At 44.6% G+C, this 18,085-nt stretch overlaps 1 protein-coding gene across 3 annotated transcripts in view; it reads right to left on the bottom strand.

The window, feature by feature from the left end:
* LOC137420885 (dual oxidase 1) overlaps nucleotides 1–18,085 on the bottom strand; it is a 155,457-nt gene that overhangs the window by 102,890 nt on the left and 34,482 nt on the right. For all 3 annotated transcript variants that reach the window (XM_068106361.2, XM_068106364.2, XM_068106360.2), the window contains exons 4-9: nucleotides 15,383–15,547; nucleotides 14,682–14,866; nucleotides 9,711–9,918; nucleotides 3,950–4,116; nucleotides 1,847–1,907; nucleotides 1,479–1,575 (exon numbers count right to left, since the gene is read on the bottom strand). In XM_068106361.2, coding sequence (XP_067962462.2) covers nucleotides 1,479–1,575; nucleotides 1,847–1,907; nucleotides 3,950–4,116; nucleotides 9,711–9,918; nucleotides 14,682–14,866; nucleotides 15,383–15,547 — 883 coding nt within the window. The remainder of the gene's footprint in view (nucleotides 1–1,478; nucleotides 1,576–1,846; nucleotides 1,908–3,949; nucleotides 4,117–9,710; nucleotides 9,919–14,681; nucleotides 14,867–15,382; nucleotides 15,548–18,085) is intronic.

The following is an 18,085-nucleotide window of genomic DNA, read 5'->3' on the forward strand; positions in this document are numbered from 1 at the left end:
GGGCAATGCAAGTCACATGCAGCAAGTCCGGGAAGAGTTCCGTCAGGGCATGGCCGGCCTTGATCATATAGGCCGCGGCGTCGCTGACGAGGACCTTGAGGCACTCCGGCTTGAAATCAGGCCAAGATAGCGCAAGCCCGTTGTCCTTTGATTGCAGCAGCCACGATCTCCCCGGAGCTTGGTCTTCTCCAGAACATGCACTGGACGAGGTGGGGACGAAAGTACCCCTCCTTGGACAAGCGTCCCGCGCTGATGTTGGCCACATATCCGAACTGCCGAATCCGGTCGTCTCGTCGACGGACAGCCAGGTTGACTCAGCCTGTCCTTCCGAGGTCGGCAAATTTGAGTACCAGTTCACTGGTAATTCCCTGTTTGTCGTTAAAGGCGGCAAAAAGGGTTGGCGTCAGGAAGGGCATCCGGCCGTAAAACATTGCTTCAAAAAGGGGACCAAAAAACAACAACAACCACGGTTCCCGAAAAAGGCCAACCCCCGCTTGCGGGGAAAAATGGCCTCTAAAGGTGGTTTACTTCGAGGCCGTCAAGGACATTGTGGACCAGCTGACGATGACGACGCGATGGCAATCCGGAGTGCCAAGGACCTGTTCGGAAAGGCGGACATCAAGCTCAGTTTGGTCTTCTTAAATGCCCACGTGTCGTTCATCCCAAAGATCCTTAATCAGCTGGAGGAGGCCGGCATGGAGCTGGCCAAGGCCTTCCAGCTCCTTGATCAGGCCAAGGAGGAGCTCGAAAAGATCCGAGGCTGCTGTAAGGAGATCCTGCTCACCAAGTTCAAGGCGGTGCTGCAGCGCAATCCCGACATTGGTGTGCTGAGGACAGTGGCTTTGATCCTGGATGGAGATCAGCACGGATCAGCACGGATCAGCACGGTTGGTGTGCCGGCTGGAGTCAAGCTTGCCGACATCCCCCTCTTGAGGTACTGCCCCATCGTCAGCGTCGACGTGGAAAGGTCCTTCTCCGTCTACAGAAACGTCCTCACCGACCGCCGACACCGCCTCACCAAGGAGAACATTACCAAGATAATGATTTCAAACACCTACTTTAACCGTTCCTAAAAGGGTCTTGTCAATTTCTTCTAGTCCTCCACTTATCAAACAATGCGGTTGCAATAAAGGTACCTGAACGTCATTTTTTACCTGTTTGCTAGCCCAGAGTGCTTAATGTTGTGCAGGAAAAAGCTTACCATTTTTTGTTCTTTTTTTGACTGATTTCTGAAAAACTTGGTAATAATAAAAAATGAATAAAATGGGGGAAAAAAATATTTCGGGATTTTTTCACATTAAAAAAAAAAAATCCGCTTTTCAAAACATAAAAGGCCTATTTTCTTAACATAAAAATCCGTAGTCTAATAATAACCTTCTGTGAAACATTTTGGGGTCCCAGCGGGTGTCGTAAGGTAGGAATTGGGACCACTTTTCACAACCATAAAAAAATCTACCAATATCAACCAGGTTTCTCACCTTCTATAGACACCAGGAGGGACCATGGTGTGTCCAAACTTCATTGCTGCTGCCTCAAATTCCACTGAGATAGATGGGTCCACAAACATCTTGTAACCTGTTGTACAGTGTGCATTTATTAACGGTGAGGATGCAGAACTGAACCGGAATTACAGCAATCACAGAACGTGGCAATGTTTCACTGTCTGGTACTGTTTCATTTCCATGCACCACTCATTCCTGGTTCGAGTAGATCCAGGTTGTCTGCCAATTTGGTTTGGCTAAATTAACATGAAAACGTAGTATCAGGGGCATCCAAATTTAGCGTTGCTGTAAATGAAGCATTAAATCAGCATGTACAGGTGGTGGCGGAGAAGCTGAGGCCTCACCTGGATATTCTGTTGCATTTTTGCCAATGAATGCTGGGAGCCACTCGTAAAAGACAATGTTCTGTTGGGAACATTGAGCACTTCATCACTCACTGTATTTGCACAAATATTTAAACATGTCAATAACAAGTAAATCACTTTATGTAGAAATTGATTACTTTAAAAATTCCCTGCTTAAAAAATTCCCTAGAAATTAAATTCTCTTTTTTTTTTTCAACGTGGGCTTGGTGCTTTGATCCAGGAATTTACAGGGAATGTGACTCGTTTTTGTGTTATTCCTTCTTACAGTATATGTATGTCCATCTCATCCTTCTGCATATTCCTTCTAGTTTGTAAACCTGCGGCCCTTTTCGTTTGGCTCCTTCATGAGCCTAGACCAGTGGTTCCCAAACTTTTTTGTCCACGACCCAAGATTTGAAATCGCATTCGCCTCATGACCCAAATGATACCGGTACCTACTTGGTAGTCACAGGACTTGTAGGTACGGGTACCTACGATACTAAGTACCGGTACATACGACAAAAATTGTCTGAGAAAACCCTTTCGACATGAAAACCCCCCTAAAAAAATATGGGATTTTGAGGGTATTTTTTTCAATTTCAGGTCAGGAGCCTGGGCTTGGAAACCCCTGGCTGAGATCCTCATACTGAAAATAATCATTAAAGGGATGAATAACTTTATTTGATCTGTTCTCTGTTCGACATTCAGCATTCTTGGAGTCATGTCTAATCACAGTGGTTGTAGACAAGGAAAGGTCGAATGGAATTAAGCAAGTTCAATAACTCAATAGTCCATTAAAGCAGGGAATTTGGTATTTGACCAGCTAGGTAGGGTACTGGAATAAAAAAAACCAAAAAAAAAAAACACCTTTAGAGGCCATTTTTCCCCGCAAGCGGGGGTTGGCCTTTTTCAGGGACCGTGGTTGTTGTTGTTTTTTGGTCCCCCTTTTGAAGCAATGTTTTACGGCCGGATGCCCTTCCTGCCGCCAACCCTTTTTGTCGCCTTTTTACGACAAACAGGGAATTACCAGTGAACTGGTACTCAATTAGCCGACCTCGGAAGGATGACAGGCTGAGTCAACCCCACTGGCGTTAATTCAGCGATCGACTGGGATTCGAACCCAGGATCCTAAGCTGGTACCCTAGCCGCTAGCCCAACACCAGGCAACACCAGGCACCAGGTACTGGAATAAAGAGTCATAATATTGTCAAGTCTCTGTCGGCAGACGGTTTGAACGACAACTTTTATCAGCTGCAGGTTAAATGGCAGGAAGGACAAATTCTCCAAAGTCTAAACGTCAGATTTAGTTTGCATCCTGTGGGAGTGTTAAGTTTTTTGCATCCTTTGTTATGTTTCAGTCGATAAATCCACTGCTCACCTCCACTCACATTTGTTCTCTTTTCCAACCTGTGGAACCAACTTCCACATTCTCTTCAATCTCATTCTTCCCTACAGGTCTTCAAGACAGCTGTTCAGCACCATCTCAGATTGTCCCCAATCCCAAACCATGATCTTTTATACCCTCGTTAACCCCTCCCTCCGCACTCTACCCCAATACATCCTCCTTCCAAATTTCCAGTTTTTCCTCCTGATAGTTTCCTTCTATATCCATCTTGTCCACCCCATGCATCATCTCCTACTCTTCATTCCTCCCCATACCCACTGTTTGTCGAAGTCTATCTCTATCTTGGCTTTCAACTCTGCTGTTGGTGTTTTCCCCCTCTCTCTACTGTTCCTTTTGTCCTTTTGTGTCCTGATTTGTTCAGTGTGCTAGCGCTTCCACAGGCCTCAACTACGTATATCAAAAAAAAAATGGAGTGGACCCCGATTTTTTTTAATACAGTGAACAAACTTGAGTTGCAATGTACCAAATATCATTTGTGCCAAGTTTGGTCATAATCCCATTAGCAGTTTCAGAGAAGAGGTCGCAAGTGTTTACAGACTGATGACGCACCATCCCATAAGCTTCCCGGAACTACGTTCCAGGTGAGCTAAAAAAAATATTCACCAATTGATCATCAATGATGGAAAGTTCCACAATGTGTTTTGAAGGGAAATGGTTCAGGGAATTAGTTTACATTGCATATCTAAGTGTGTGCAAACCTGGTAAACAGCGATGACCCATTTCCGTGCAGTCAGGAAGATGTCTTCGTCTGACCAATCTGGATGATCGTCTTTCATTTGCTTGGCTTGGAAGTTGTGAAAACGCAGCCAGACTGTGCCGAGCACTCTCAGGAATGGGCTTTCATTTCCCCAGGCATTCCCAAACTCTGTACAGGTGAGGTATACACAACATAGGCAATGACACGCATGAAACTTCATATCAATTGAAAACATGGGATATGGAGAGCGGCGGGGGGTCAAAACTTTTCCCCCTCAACCATGAAAGAATGGCTCCGTGCCAGGGAATGTCAGCACAGATGTGAGTCCTTTTCTCTATACAGTTTGCAGCCAGTCACATGTTCTTCCCAGAATTGGTGGAGTTTCCTGATCATTTTGCCTTCTAAGTTATGTTTTTAGCTCTGAAATGGTGGTAGAGAATGCTTACCAATGTCCAACAAGTGCTTAATGAATACTAATTTATATGGATAAGGTTGGTTCCAATTTGAATTGACCTTTTAAAATATAAATCTAAGCTCATGGAATAGCAAGAGGCAAAGTAACGGAGTTGCAGATTAAATTTTAAAGGAGAACCAAAAATCACACGTTTCTCACTAACACACAAACTGAAAATTAAGATGGCGGACATTCACCAGAGCAGCAAATTCTCATGAATTTTTTGTTAACAAAACCATCAGTTGAAATTTCCATGATATTGGCTGCACGGCTTGGTGATAATAGTCTGCCAAGGTTATACAAAATTTCAGGTCAGCCTAAAAATTCCAAGCTCAATGATAAAAAACAAGACCGAAAGTCTAATAGCGACGTAGGTATGACCTGGGTGGGGATACCAGTTAGCAAATAATGTAAGAATAAAAATTTTGAAGTACTGTAAGTCTCTAAGCTGCTGTCACCATAGAAGTGAAAAGATTGCATTGAGACACTGGTTTATTCTATATGTTTCGAGTCAACAATGAACCAACCATACACCGCTTCAATCCAGTAACTTGGCAGTCACGACAAAGGGATTGCAGTGTTACTATTATATTTACTATATTTACGATATTATTAATGTTACTATATCATTATTATGAATACGATTCTACTGTATTAAGAAACCTGGGAAAATTTGTCTGAAGCGGCATGAAGGTGAGGCATGAAGGCATGAAGCCTAAGGCCTATACACAGATGTACTGTGTCATTGGAAGATCCATAACACCAATACTTTCGATATTTGATGGTCCATTTAACAATCGGTTTGTTTGTTGTCCCCCGTCGCACCGCGGAGCGAAAGGGGGACTATGGTTTTCCCCTCCGTCTGTGTGTCCGTCCGTCCGTCCTTCCGTCCGTCCGTGTGTGCAGGCGTGCATGCGTGCATGCGTGCATGCGTAAGCGAAGGACCGCATTCGAATTTGGTGTGTGGGTGCAACCCACGTCAAAATCCAAGATGGCCGCCGCCATGTATGTCTGATGCCATGTATGTCTGAACCTTGTGAGCGGAATATCTTGAAAAATAAGCGAAGTACCAACTTCTAATCTGGTGTGTGGGTGTATCTAGGCATAAGGAAGAACCCTATTGAAAATTGGGTCGCCACGTCAAAATCCAAGATGGCCACCGCCATGTATGTCTGAACCTTGTGAGCGGAATATCTTGAAAAATAAGCGAAGTACCAACATCTAATCTGGTGTGTGGGTGTATCTCGGCATAAGGAATAACCATTTTGAAAATTGGGTCGCCACGTCAAAATACAAGATGGCCACCACCATATATATATGTCTGAAAATTGTGAGTGAAATATCTTGAAAAATAAACGAACTACTAACTTCTAATCTGGTGTGTGGGTGTATCTACGCATAAGGAAGAACGCTATTGAAAATTGGGTCGCCACGTCAAAATCCAAGATGGCCGCCGCCATGTTTGTCTGAACCTTGTGAGCTGAATATCTTGAAAATAAGCGACGTACCAACTTCTAATCTGGTGTGTGGGTGTATCTCGGCATACGGAAGAACCCTATTGAAAATTGGGTCGCCACGTCAAAATCCAAGATGGCCGCCGCCATGTATGTCTGAACCTTGTGAGCAGAATATCTTGAAAAATAAGCGAAGTACCAACTTCTAATCTGGTGTGTGGTTGTATCTAGGCATAAGGAAGAACGCTATTGAAAATTGGGTCGCCACGTCAAAATCCAAGATGGCCACCACCATATATATGTCTGAACCTTGTGAACGAAATATCTTGAAAAATAAGCGAAGTACCAACTTCTAATCTGGTGTGTGGGTGTATCTAGGCATAAGGAAGAACCCTATTGAAAATTGGGTCGCCACCTCAAAATACAAGATGGCCGCCACCATAAATATGTCTGAACCTTGTGAGCGAAATATCTTGAAAAATAAACGAACTACTAACTTCTAATCTGGTGTGTGGGTGTATCTAGGCATAAGGAAGAACGCTATTGAAAATTGGGTCGCCACGTCAAAATCCAAGATGGCCGCCTCCATGTATGTCTGAACCTTGTGAGCGAAATATCATATCATAGTGTAGCGGTTACCGCTGGATGCACACAATCGCCTTGCACCGGCCAGAACACGGCCAGACGCGCCTCTCCCGGGCATGCCCGGACTCACTGTTCCCGGGCACGCCCGAACCTCCCGGGCACGCCCGGTCTCGTCTTTCCCGGGCATGCCCGCTCTCGCCTTTCCAGGGCTCGCCCAGAGCGTCCGGGCATGCCCGCTATCGCCTTTCCAGGGCTCGCCCAGAACGTCCGGGCATGCCCGCTCTCGCCTTTCCAGTGCTTGTCCAGAGCGCCCGGGCACGCCCAGCCTCGACTTGCCAGGCCGCAGCCAAACACGCCCGGGCAGGTCCAGACTCGCCCTTGACACCCGGGCATGCCCGGTATAGCTTTTGCCGGGCAAACTTCCCGACATAAATGTGTATATATATTGCTGCCCGATAAACGGGCTTTTGTCAGAATACCTGAGCTGTTTTGTTTTAATAAAGCAACTCGGACGAATTCCGTCTTTGGTCGCGTCAATTCTTTCGACTCGCGTTGGAGCGCAGCTCCCTCAATAGCATGTTTTCTGCGTCTTCCACTTTGTCAACTCACATCAGTTCCCCGACGGGGGACCTAGGCGTAACACTTGTTACATATGGTGTTACCAGTGTTTAAATGTTATTGGGTCATCTCGTTTCATCAAGTCGTGTCTGACTTCAGGTGATTTCATGATCAGATTTCTCCAAACATACCTATCCTACAGTGCTTCTCATAGCTCTGGCAGAGAGTGCTTCGTTGCTGCCTTTCCCCATCCATGCAGCACATACAAGGTCTGCCTCTTCCTCATCTTCCCTCAATCATAACCAACATGGTTGATTTCTCCACTTTCCTTTTATGCATGCATGATGTGTCCAAAGTATGACAGTTTCTGTTTTAGTATCAATCAGTGCTTATAATGTATATGGAAGTCCAACTTCTTCAAGCACCGACGTGTTTGTTGTTCTTGCATCCCATGGAATTTTTAACATTCATCTCCAAAACCAGATTACAAAACTGTCAATCTTCTTCCTTTCTTTCTTCTTCACTGTCCATGACTCACATCCATACATTGTAACTGGAAGTACCAAATCATTCACCAGCCTCTTCGTTTGTTTTGTCACATATTTTGTCTTTCCAGATCTTTGTCCACCCTGACATTGCTGTTCTCCCCAACGCCACCCGTCTATGAATGTCTCCTCAACATTCTTCATTCACTTCAATCTTAGAACCCACTATTGTCATGTGATCATCTCCCAATCTGAACACGTCGAACTTCTCAGTTGATACGATATTAGTGTTTTTTATGTTTAAATAAATACAAGCTTTTTCACTTTCCTTCTTCGCTGTCTGCAGCAGTTTCATCAAATCATCTTTACGTTCTGCCGACAGAGTGGTATCATCAGCATACCTTAGATTGTTGATACATCTTCCTCCAATCCTATCTCGAACCTCAATGGCATCCAAGTTTGATGTCCTCATGATACAGATAGAACAAGGAAAGGGATAGAGAATACACCCCAAACTAATAGCTTTTCCAATTCCAAACGATCCAGTGTCTCCATACTCTGTTCTTACTGTAGCTTCTTGTCTTGTGTACAGGTTTCTTATCCGACGTATCAGGTGCTCCGACATCGCCATTTCTCTCAAGTTTGAAAGTTCAATTTTCAGGTTGGGACATATGTTGTTTCTGGCTCTCCTGAGAGTGGACACACACTTGCTGTAGGCTTTATGGAATGATCTGAGGTTGCCTTCGGTCGGATTTGCCTTCCAGGAGAAGAATGCAACTTGTTTCAAGGCAACTGCCTCATCACAGAATTCAGTGTATCATGGGTGGGAGGATAGGTATGACAACTGTAGACGAGATGGGAGGAAACTGTGCACAAGGGAGAGCAGATTTCTGTGGAAGAATTCCCAGGTTTAATTAATATCAGGGACGGTAGATATTGTAGACCAGTCCTGAACTGAGATGGCTGCTTGCAGTCCCAACCAGTTTGCCTGAGAACTGCCAGACTCTCTGGCACTGTGGCTGTTCTCTGAGAATTGCCAGACAGATATTGAGCTTCACAAGCACATGATCAGATTAACCAATTGGAACAGAGGAAGAGCAAGATACATTGGCAGAGATACATACAAGATACAAGCTGGGGAGGGGGACGGGGGGGAGGGAGGAGGCGGAGAGGGGAAGCGTGGGGTTTGGTGAAGCCAAGAGGGAGAGGGGTGAGGGAAATTGGGAAGTAGAGGGATGGGGGAGAAAACCGTGGGAGTGAGGACCGGGGGGATGGGGGGGGGGGGGAGGAGGGAAAAGGGAGGGGAGTCGAGATGGAGCAGGACAAGGGGGAAGCCGATAATGGGAGGGATGAGGGAGAAGCTGAGAAGGGGCTGGGCGAAGGTGGAAAAACAGAAATTGGGTGTGACGATGGGATGCAGATGGGTGGTGGGTACTGACGTGGATGGGTTTGACATTCAGCATGAATGGAGGTGAAGGGGAATTCATTGTGTGCATGCAGCCTCTGCAAAATGGACGTCTCAGGATTCCCAAACTGGATACACGGCAACAGACTTCTTGGGTGGGGTGGAAAACCTGTTTTAGGATGTTGGCACAAAGTCAGTGCAAGAGGAGGCTGGATGAACTCAGCGTTTGGTAGTGAAGAGGTTTTGGGAATCCTTGTGAAAAAGAAAAGGAAGAGATTTGGATGATGAAGAAGAATGAATGGTTTATTTCTGACGGACTAGTAAGTAGAGCGAGGTATTTTAAAATACATTTTTTGAAAGTGTTTTTTTTCTCAATGTTATGTTATTGAGAGCTTTTAAAGGAAGAAACGTTTTATTCATTGAGGATTCCGTTTGGGGAGATTGAAAAGGCGAAAGGATAGGGAATAAAGGAGTAACTAAGCACGGGAGATTGAGGTTGCTTTTTACTGTTGTTGTTGTTGTTTTTGTGTGTAGGGCACAGGGGGGATTTGGAGTGAAGAAGAGATTTTTTTTTTTGATTTTTTTGAAGCGAGGAGGGGAAAAGGATTAAGCTGAGCAATCGAGTAACAATACCCGGGATAAGAGGAGCGAAAAGGAGGCACGTGCGATCAAAAACGGAGTCAGAAGCAACAACCTGACTAGCACAAGTAGGCCAGATTTACCAGAGCTACAACTCGATGATTCATCACAAATAAGATACGATTTGGCACAGAAAATTAGAATAATGAGGTGAATATGTTGAGGCATTTGATGACGTTTACCATATATTATGTCCTGGTTTTCAGGAGTGAGTTCTGGTGCTGGAGGTGGGTTTCGTTGCATGCGCAGGCGGTGCTTGCTGACTGGAGGCAAGGAAGGGTCTTTCCCTGTTGCGAGGAGTCCATCTTGGAAAGTGCGTAAGGCACTACACCACACGTGGGATGAGCCATAAATGGCACTTCCGTCCAGCCAGGCTGTCACAGTGTTGGTCTGCAGTCAAGGAGAGATGAACTTGTTAGGTATAATACATTTACTTCCTCCTACTGATGTGGGAATATGACACAAGAAGTGCTGCTGGATCGACAAACCTATAACCGCCACACAACAGTCATTTTGACTGTTAACCTGAAACTTTTATTTATGAACAAACATCAAAGAAACAAAAATTTGCAAAATACAATACGAAATTGATCAATTTGCAATCAAATGGTTTTGCATGGAACTGGAACAAATACTCAGATAAAATCACAAAATAAAAAATAAAAATCAGGAAACAGGTAAACATTTGCATGAAACATGAATCAACATTGGCATGAAACATTTGCATGAACTAGAGATCCATCAAATATGCTCACCGAGCCGAAGCACATAGAATACTTTTTCTAATTGTTCAAAAAATAACTAGAAGGGCACTCGGAAGAGCGCATACCTCCGCCAGTCTCACCAGTTTATGTTTTGTATCCCACTGATAGGCCGGATCTGGATTCGGACATGAACCAAAATCTTATCGGCTTGTTTTTGTCACCAAACCAACTCATCCACCAAGTTTAGTCATAACTCGTCCATAACTTTTTTTAAATATCATGTTATATATCGGTATTCGCCCGATCTCTCAATGGTGAAGAATCATTTAAAAATTAAATAATCCTCATATCCGAATCCATATTCAGATCTTCACCAAAATCGAATCGATTCGTTCTTGTCAGACACCCAAACGGTGCACCAAGTTTCATCTGAATCCGTCCATAACTTTTTGAGATATCGTGCTATGTATCGGTTTGAGCCCCATCTCTCAATGGTGAAGAATCACTCAAAATTTTTACTAGCCGGATCCGAATCCGGATCTTCATCAAAATCTAATCATTTCATCCGTGTCACCTCTCTGCCAAATTTCGTCCGAATCCGTCCACAAATTTTTGAGATATCTTGTTCACAAACACACGAACAGGGGTGAAAACATAACCTCCATCCACCTTCGGTGGGGGAGGCGAAAAGTATAACATGGAGAGGAAGTCTATTTTACAATATCGATGCAATTCACACAGGTGAAACGTTTTTCTACTTTGGCTATGCATTTGCCACAAGCCAGTTTTTCATGCACATCACATTTGTCAGAAGTTTTATTGTTATTACACTGACCTTTCGGACATTGCTTTCGTTTTGGTGCTGGAAGCAGCACTGGCTCCAGATTATTATTTTTTGCATACAAGATCGAGGCTCGTGTAAGAGTTAACATTGATCACAAAAACACAAACTGACACATAAAACATAAAACATATGATATAGGGAGCGGGAGACAAGATGGAGAGCAGTGACATTGGGAGATCTGTGGGAGGGAGAGGGCTTGTGGGGAGGAGGGGCGGGAAGGGGGCGGGGAGAGGGTGGGACAGGTAAAAAAAAAACACATTGACACTGCTAGGACTTCCAGGAAAGAAGTCGGTATTTCAAAAAAGGGGATTTGGGGTGAATTAACGGGGGTAGAAAAGTTCAAGGTTTTGGATGGGGGAAGATAAGATGGTGGTGAACAGCTGTTTTAAAGACCTGGAGGTATGAGTGGGATTGAAGGGAGTGGGGGAGTTTGTTCCAGAAGTGGGAGAAAAGAGGAATGAAGGAGTGAAGGTGAGCAGAGAGTTTTGATTTTGGCAGATTCACCGTAAGAGGGTTGCAGGCAGATCTTGTGCGGCCTGAAGGAATATTGGGGGGACAGAGCACAGAGAGAGCTGGGGGAGCAAGGCCGGAGAGGAGTCGGTAGAAGACAGAAAGACCACCAACCTGCCTGCGGTGAGTGAGTGAATGGCCCTCAGAGTTAGCTTCATCGTGGGAGATTCCAATGATTCTGAAAGCTTTGGTTTCAACAGCGTGAAGTCGAGCTAGGTGTGAGGAAGGAGCCCAGAGGGGAGAGCAGTTGCCTTTCGCTGTGAAATTTTCTTATGCATGAACTCCTGTCGCAGCTCTGTGGCCAGCTTCAAGGCAAACTCTCTCCTACTGATATTATCACCAGTGCATTGCTTGTACAAAACAGAGAAATTGATGGCTGCTCGGTCAAGGATGTTGTAAATTACAGCAACTGGCCATCGGTGAGAGCCAGCTTTCACCGGATATGGGCGTGCCATCTCATCTGCAACATCCACTCCACAATTTGTCTGATTATAGAAATGTACTGTATCTGTCGCTTCAAAACTGGTACTGGAGAACCGCGGTGGCTGCAAGTGTTGTGCATATGGTGGAAGCCCTCTTGTTTTGTTCACGGTTCCAACACGACTGGTCTTTTTCCTCTTCAATAATTTTGCTAATTTCAGGGAAGTAAAAAAATTTCCTGGAGTGACATTTCTTCCTGTTCCCAAGTCTGGGTCTCTAAGCATAAGCACAGCACTGTCTGCTGGTCTTTGATGAGGAAAGCGAGTTTCATCTTTGCCCAGGTAGGGTATTTCACAATGTAGTTTGAGTTGACATCCACTGCCAGCCAAAACGTGATGGCAAATTTGTCCGGATTGCGTATTTGCCATTGTGCTGTGTGAAGCCACCCCGTGCTTTTGTGGGAAGCAGCTGCTCATCCACTGTAATGTTGTCACCGGGGTTGTAGCAGGCAATGCCATTATCAATGAAGCCATTACAATCAACTAGAACCAATTAAAATAAATTAACAAAACATTATCAGATCAAGAAACGGAAACATCTCCTGAGGTTGTAGTTCAGACCTCTGCTGATTTCGGTGAACCCCCCCGGGAGCCCCTATGATCTGAAATCGAAAAATCTAAGACTGAGCGATGCTGCAGACCATTGAGTAGAAGGGCTGCATCGGGTTTCAGAGCAATTGGTTGGTAAATAAGGGACGAGTGGGGATTCAAAGTTTCAGGGGTTAACTCACCCTTTACCTCCCCCGCCCCCCCCCCCCCTCGGAGCCCGCATGATTCAAAATTGAAAAATTGAAGCCCAAGCGATTGTTTGAGCTATTGTCTTGTGTACACCTCTGAAGTTTCATAACAATCAGCCAGGTGATAAGAGAGGAATAGCGGAAATAGCAAAAAGTTAACGGATGGACGACCGGATGGACGGACAGACATCCGGACATCACGACCCATTTTATAAGTCCATCTCTTCGAAAATCGAGATGAGGTGACCTAAAAATGAATCCAGTGAAATGACCGCCTTGGCGCTTCTATTGTGGGACCATCTATTTATTAAATACGCAAATATGGAGACACCCCCCTCCGACCTTTATGTGCTCCACACTAGCCCTTCATTTTCCTTTCCTCCCCTGACTCTTACCTCCTCCGACTTTTCTTTCGCTTTTCTCTACACACTCTACTCTCCTTTCTTCTTTTTCTACAATCCAAGCTTCTTTTCCTGTACTCGGTTTAAATTTGCCCGATTTAGCCATTCCCTCTCCCCCTCACTCCCCGTGTGTGCATTATTCATTGATGGCTTCCAAGTACAAACTCCTGATTCTGATGAACCATATACTCTGTCAGAGTGTCAGTGCTGCCGGGGCAGTTTCTTGGAAAAGAATATACTGGGTGGTTTGCCATTGCTTTTCCCAGCAGTCGTTCGGGCAGTAATTTGGAACTTGGCCCAGGTGCCGGCGATACCTTGCCTACCCTTCACAGAAGACACCATGGGATCTTTATTACGTCCACCAACTAATGCCAACAGACGGGACCTGCCCAGTTTAAGGTGCATCCGAGGGACGGCACAGGTGCATTTAAGGTGCATCCGAATTCAAACCCAAACTCGATAGATTACAGGTGAGTGTGTGCACCTCTCGAGCCAAGAGGCCATCCAGAAGTACAAACTAGAAGAGCATTACGTAAACCTACAGAGCATATTATTACACCATAATCATTCTTCTTCTTCTTCTTCTTCCTCTCCATCAGTGTGAGAGAGGAAGAATAAATTAGAAACGAGGAAAGAATGGAAATTAAGTTACTATTGTGTTGATCAGCAAGTCTGTTACCAAAGAGAAGCAAAATTAGATAATGATTGTTCAGTGAAACAGATGAGAAGAAGAAAGAGAAGGGGCATAATAATAATAAAAGGACGATGATGAAGAAGACGAAGACGAAGCACATTAAAACGTGTGTTTTTCACATGTGCAGTGATTTAAAACGGAGCAAAGTGCTTTCATGACTGTGTTTCCATCTAATGATTGATGAAATCTGGTCCAACTAATTCATTATGTTTTGGAGAACACCATCAACGAGAGGGAAGGTGTGCCATTGTGCTGTTCGTGGGGGTGCATGGAGTGTGTGTGTGTGTGTGTGTGTGTGTGTATGTATGTGTGTGTGTGTGTGTGTGTGTGTGTCTGCACGTGCGTGTGTATGGTGTGTATGTGCATGTTGTGTGCGTGTGCATAGTGTGTGTGTATGCGTTGTGTGTGTGTGTGTGTGTGTACATAGTGCGTGTGTGTGTGTGTACATAGTGCGTGTGTGTACATAGTGCGTGTGTGTGTGTGTACATAGTGCGTGTGTGTGTGTGTGTGCATAGTGCGCGCACCCGTGTGTGTGTGTGTGTGTGTGTGTGTGTGTGTGTGTGTGTGTGTGTGTGTGTGTGTGTGTGTGTGTGTGTGTGTGTAGTGCGTGTGTGTGTATAGTGCATGTGTGTATAGTGCGTGTGTGTGTATAGTGCGTGTGTGTACAGTGCGTGGTGTGTGTGTGTGTGTGTGTGTGTGTGTGTGTGTGTGTGTGTGTGTGTGTGTGTGTGTGTGTGTGTGTGTGCGCGCGCATAGTGCGTGTGTGTGCTGTGCAAAAGTGAACCTGCAGGCGTGGATTGTTCGGTGAGACGCCAGTCGACTTGTCCCACTGGCTTCTGAACAGCACCATCACATTGCTGCTGGAATTTGAATTGAACACCGGGTCTTGAGGAGGAACATGAATGTTGAGAAACTCCACCGGGCACCCCGCATGCCGCGTGTCCACGATATCGTCCATCACGTGCTGTCCTGTGGGCGCAATATCAACAATTGGTGCTAAAGTAATACAGCAACTCTCTTTAGCAAACATAGGAAAGCGACAATGGATCATTTGTTGAAAATTCCATGAACAAGGTGCAGTTCATTGACATAAAAACATTCCTGTACATGGTATGTAAATACATTACCAATCTACGAGGAAATTTGAGAATATTTCAGGCAATTCTAATTTGAATGTAATCAGATAACAGTGAAACCTTTGTGTTGTGGAAAAGCCCCACAGAGGCATTGAATTGCAATCTTTTCAGCCGAGGAGAGGAGTTGTTTCAACACTTAATTGAGGTAAAAGGAATTGCAACATCAGCGTTGAGTCAGATCATTCTAGATTTGCATAAATGGAAAATATTCAAATGCTTCCGGTTGATCCTTGTATATGCTAGATCTTTCCGGACATTTCAACATTGCTCTGAATCGATTTCGCCAAATTTCAACAACAGAACCTATTTTTATCAATGGAACCTGAATGGTGTTTAATGGGAGCAGTACCGAAAAAAACAGAGAGGACAGTGCGGTTGCTGCTGGAGGGAAGACCATGTTCCCCCCGCATGATGGTTCGGCTCACGGCTCGTGGGTTGGGCAGGGAAGGTTCTCCTCTGGCATGGTAAACTCCGTCGGCGTAATGCGCTGATGCCAACCTCAAGAGTTTGTGCCCTTTGGACCCCAGAAAAAAAAATGGTGGGATTTTACCACGGCCAAAGAAAGGTCAACATCAATTATTTTAGTCAATAGGAAATAAAGCTCACAAGTCTGTAAAATAAAACATTAAAATGAATGATAAACAACAATAAAGAAACAAACTAACAACATAGGATTTGGACTACATATTTCCGTTCAATAAATATGCAATAGAATACGATGCAATAAATATATACTACCCTCTTGAAAATGCAATAACAAGCGTTACGCCTAGGTCCCCCGTCGGGGAAGTGATGTGAGTTGACAAAGTGGAACACGCAGAAAACATGCTATGATATGATATTTCGCTCACAAGGTTCAGACATACATGGAGGCAGCCATCTTGGATTTTGACGTGGCGACCCAATTTTCAATAGCGTTCTTCCTTATGTCTAGATACACCCACACACCAGATTAGACGTTGGTACTTCGCTTATTTTTCGAGATATTTCGCTCACAAGTTTCAGACATATATATGGTGGCGGCCATCTTGGATTTTGACGTGGCGACCCAATTTTCAATAGCGTTCGTCCTTATGCCGAGATACACCCACACACCAAATTAGAAGTTGGTACTTCGCTTATTTTTCAAGATATTCATCTCACAAGGTTCAGACATACATGGCGGCGGCCATCTTGGATTTTGACGTGGCGACCCAATTTTCAATAGCGTTCTTCCTTATGCCTAGATACACCCACACACCAGATTAAAAGTTGGTACTTCGCTTATTTTTCAAGATATGCAGGTTACAAGGTTCAGACATACATGGCATCAGACATACATGGCGGCGGCCATCTTGGATTTTGACGTGGGTTGCACCCACACACCAAATTCGAATGCGGTCCTTCGCTTACGCACGCACGCACGCCCGCACACACACACACACGTACACGCACGCACGGACGGACACACGGACGGAGGGGAAAGCCATAGTCCCCCTTTCGCTCCGCTGTGCGGCGGGGGACAAAAACATACATTTGGATGATAAACAAAACTAAAAAACCAAAGTTTGGTTAGACAATAGTATTTTGGATTTAAAAATACAATCTACACCATTGTAAAATAAAATACAGGCATACAATATAATACACTTTGACCAAACAGACACACAGTCGTGGCCAAAAATATTGGCACCCTTGCACTTTTTTCAAATAACTCACAATTTTCTGTAAAAATAAGTTGAAATTGACAAAAGTATTTGGTCTCCACAATTCTTTATTTCACTGTTAATATTACAGAACCTTTGTTTTTTTTATTTCTTCAGAACTTAATATATCCTTTTAAATCAGAAAATAAAAAGAAATGGCATTGACAAAATTATTGACACTCTCGACTTAATATTTGGTATCACAGCCTTTGGATAAAATAACTGCAGTCATGCACTTCCTATGGCCATGAATGAGCTTCCTCCACCTCTCTCCTGGCAGTTTGGCCCACTCATCTTGTGCAAACTGCTCCAGTTCTCCCAGATTTGAGGGTGCTCTCTCCCAACTGCTGTTTTCAGATCTCTCCACAGGTGTTCAATGGGATTTAGATCTGGACTCATTGTTGGCCACTTCAGAACAGTTCAGCGTTTTGTCTTGAACCATTCCTGGGTGCTTTTTGAAGTGGGTTTGGGGTCATTGTCCTGCTGCAAGACCCATGACCTTCGATGCATACCCAGCTTTCTGACACTGGGTTGAACATTGCGCTCCAAAATGTCTTGGTAATCACCTGATTTCATGATACCATGCACTCGTTCAAGGCACCCAGTGCCAGAGGCAGCACAGCAACCCCAAACATCACTGAACCTCCTCCATATTTGACTGTAGGGAAGGTGTTCTTTTCTTTGAAGGCTTCATTTTGTTTTCTGTAAACATAGAGATGATGTGCTTTCCCAAAAAGCTCTAATTTGGTCTCATCTGTCCACAGGACATTCTCCCAGAAGGATTTTGGCTTGTTCGGGTGTGTTTTGGCAAACTCCAGTCAGGCTTTCTTATGTCTCTCTCTCAGCAGTGGGGTCCTCCTGGGTCTCCTACCATAGAACCCCCTTTCACTGAGTTGGCAACAGATGGTGCGAGTTGAAACTGTCGTACCTTGTGTCTGAAGGTCAGCTTGAATCTGTTTGGCAGTTGATCGAGGTGCTTTCTCCACCATTCAAACAATTCTTCGCTGCAATCTTCAATCAAGATTTCTCTTGTGGCCCTGTGTGTGTGTGTCACCTACCAGACCCCGTGTGTGTGTGTCACCTACCAGCACCAGAGAGAGAAACCTACCTTAACCAGGTAGGTTGACTACAGTGCCATGGGACTTAAACTTTCTGATAACATTGCGTATGGTGGACACAGGAACATCAAAGTCTCTGGAGATAGACTTGTAGACTTTAGATTGTCCATACTTGGCCACATTCTTGTGTTGGACCTCTTCAGACAATTCTCTGGTTTTCTTTCTTTTCTCCATGCTGATTGTGGCACACACAATGACACAAAACAGCAGAATGGCTCCTTATCTCTATTCAAACTGGTTGAATGAGTG

The sequence above is a fragment of the Myxine glutinosa genome, chromosome 2 (assembly GCF_964187855.1).
Source record: "Myxine glutinosa chromosome 2, kmMyxGlut1.1, whole genome shotgun sequence".
Taxonomy (NCBI): Eukaryota; Metazoa; Chordata; class Myxini; order Myxiniformes; family Myxinidae; genus Myxine; species Myxine glutinosa.